At 51.9% G+C, this 2,141-nt stretch overlaps 1 protein-coding gene across 1 annotated transcript; it reads left to right on the top strand.

Moving 5' to 3' along the window:
* Positions 1-7: 7 nt before the first annotated feature.
* Positions 8-1,293, top strand: LOC103802377 (D(1)-like dopamine receptor; the record flags this gene model as incomplete). Its single annotated transcript, XM_009074844.1, is given in 2 exon segments — positions 8-190; positions 193-1,293. Coding segments are annotated over 2 exon segments (1,284 nt in total), but the record flags the coding sequence as incomplete, so codon positions are not given.
* Between the last annotated feature and the right edge of the window lie 848 nt (positions 1,294-2,141).

Below are 2,141 nucleotides of genomic sequence, written 5' to 3'. Positions count from 1 at the left end.
GAGCTTGTCCGCGGGGGATGTCCCGCGGGTGCTGCGGGCAGTCACCGGGTGCCTGCTGGGCGCCCTGGTGCTGAGCACGCTGGTGGGCAATGCGCTGGTGTGCCTGGCTGTCCTGCGCTTCCGACACCTGCGCACCAAGGTCACCAACTGGTTCGTGCTGTCGCTGGGCGTCTCGGGCCACTGCGGGGTTTTGACCTCTGCGTGGCTCTCCTGGTGATGCCCTGGAAGGCGGTCACGGAGGTGGCTGGAGGGTCGTGGCTTTTTGGCAGCCGTTTTTGTGACACCTGGGGGGCTTTTGACATCATGTGCTCCACCGCTTCCATCCTCCACCTCTGCATCATCAGTCTGGACAGGTACTGGGCCATCGCCAGCCCCTTTCGCTACGAGCGCAGGATGACGCGGCGCCTTGCCTGTGCCATGATAGCCGTGGCCTGGGCCCTCTCCATCCTCATCTCGTTCATCCCGGTTCAGCTACACTGGCATAAAGCCAAGGACAGGAGGTATCCGGGCTCCTGGCTGCCTGAGACACCCCGCTGCGACGTCAGATTGAACCGCACTTATGCCATCACCTCCTCCCTTATCAGCTTCTACATCCCCGTGGCCATAATGATCATCACCTACACCAGGATCTACAGAATTGCCCAGGCCCAGATCCGCCGTATCTCCACCCTTGAGAGGGCAGGAGGGCAGTGGCCAGCTCACGGCAAGGAGCCTACTTCCTCTTTGCGGAGTTCCTTGCACAAGGAGACCAAGGTGCTGCAGACCCTCTCTATCATAATGGGAGTCTTTGTTTGCTGCTGGCTCCCCTTCTTCCTGCTCAACTGTCTGCTGCCTTTCTGCCAGCCCAAGCTTGAGAAAGACCACGAAGGACAGTCACCCTGCATTGGACAGACCACCTTCAATGTCTTTGTGTGGTTTGGCTGGGCCAACTCTTCAGTGAATCCGGTGATCTATGCTTTCAATGCAGACTTCAGGAGGGCTTTCAGCAACCTCTTGGGCTGCCGGAGCTTCTGCTGTGGCACACCCAAATCCACTGTGGAGAGGGTCAACTTCAGCAACGAGTTGGTTTCCTATCACCATGACACCACCTGCCAGAAAGAAGGAACTGCCTCGTTGTCAGTACCCCCCACTGCCATCACTGCCTGGGTACAGCCTGTACCCCATGCCATAAGCCTTCAGGGAGAGGACAGCAGTGAGGAGATGTCTGTGGAGAAGAGGCTTGTGGCTTCTCAGACACAGGCTGCCCCTGGCAGCAGTCCTAAGAGTTGTCAGGTGCCAACTATTTTGCCATAGGATTGCAAGGCACAGCTATCCCTGGAAACTGTTGCCCCCGTCCAGACTTGGTCAGTGTGAGGGACCCCATTGCAGTGTTTCAGAGGGATAAATGATTGCACACTTCTCACACACACAGCCACCTCATGGGGAGAGTTCACTCTGCCTTCATGTAAGCTGCATCTGTTCCCCAGAAACGTCCAGCCCTAGAGGAATAGGGTGGGGAGATGGGCATATGAAGTCCATTCCAAAGGCACATAGCAGCCACATATTAACCTCTTCCCATGGCCACCTTCACCCCTTACTCATAATTACATCAAAAAACCCCAATTTATAGTCTAAGACTATAATATAATCTTACATAAGTAAATCAATCTTAGATTGAGCTTCATTGCTAAAACCTATTTCTTCCCCCTCACATGGTGTCATACATGTTCACAGTCCTGGTTTTAAAGGTTTGTGACTTTACTTCTGTGTTTATTTCAAAGCCATGTGTCTGGATTTACACATCTGAATCTGTGTTTAGGTTCTTAAATAAAAATTGCTCTGTTAAAACATAGCTATCTTATGTTGAGTCAAAAGACTGTTCAAAACCCTGGAACATGAAGTTGTATTTATGTAGGACCTCAAACACAGTTTCAGGTGTCTGGTATCCAGGCTTAATGATACTGACCTAGGATCTTCCTCATCCTCAAATATTAGAAATATTTTATTAGGCTGAAGTTGCAGCAGGATGGTGTTTGAGAATTAACACTACAAATCCAGAGAGCTTTAAGCTGCCATCAGAAGATGCAGCTGCAAACCTTCCTTCCTCCTACTAGCTCAGGCAGCCAGTCCTTCCAGAAAGGAAGTTGGTCCACAAAATTGAG

This window comes from Acanthisitta chloris, unplaced genomic scaffold, assembly GCF_000695815.1.
Source record: "Acanthisitta chloris isolate BGI_N310 unplaced genomic scaffold, ASM69581v1 scaffold12035, whole genome shotgun sequence".
NCBI lineage: Eukaryota > Metazoa > Chordata > Aves > Passeriformes > Acanthisittidae > Acanthisitta > Acanthisitta chloris.
The sequence above is the reverse complement of the archived record's forward strand: the minus strand, read 5'-3'. Positions and strand labels throughout refer to the sequence as shown.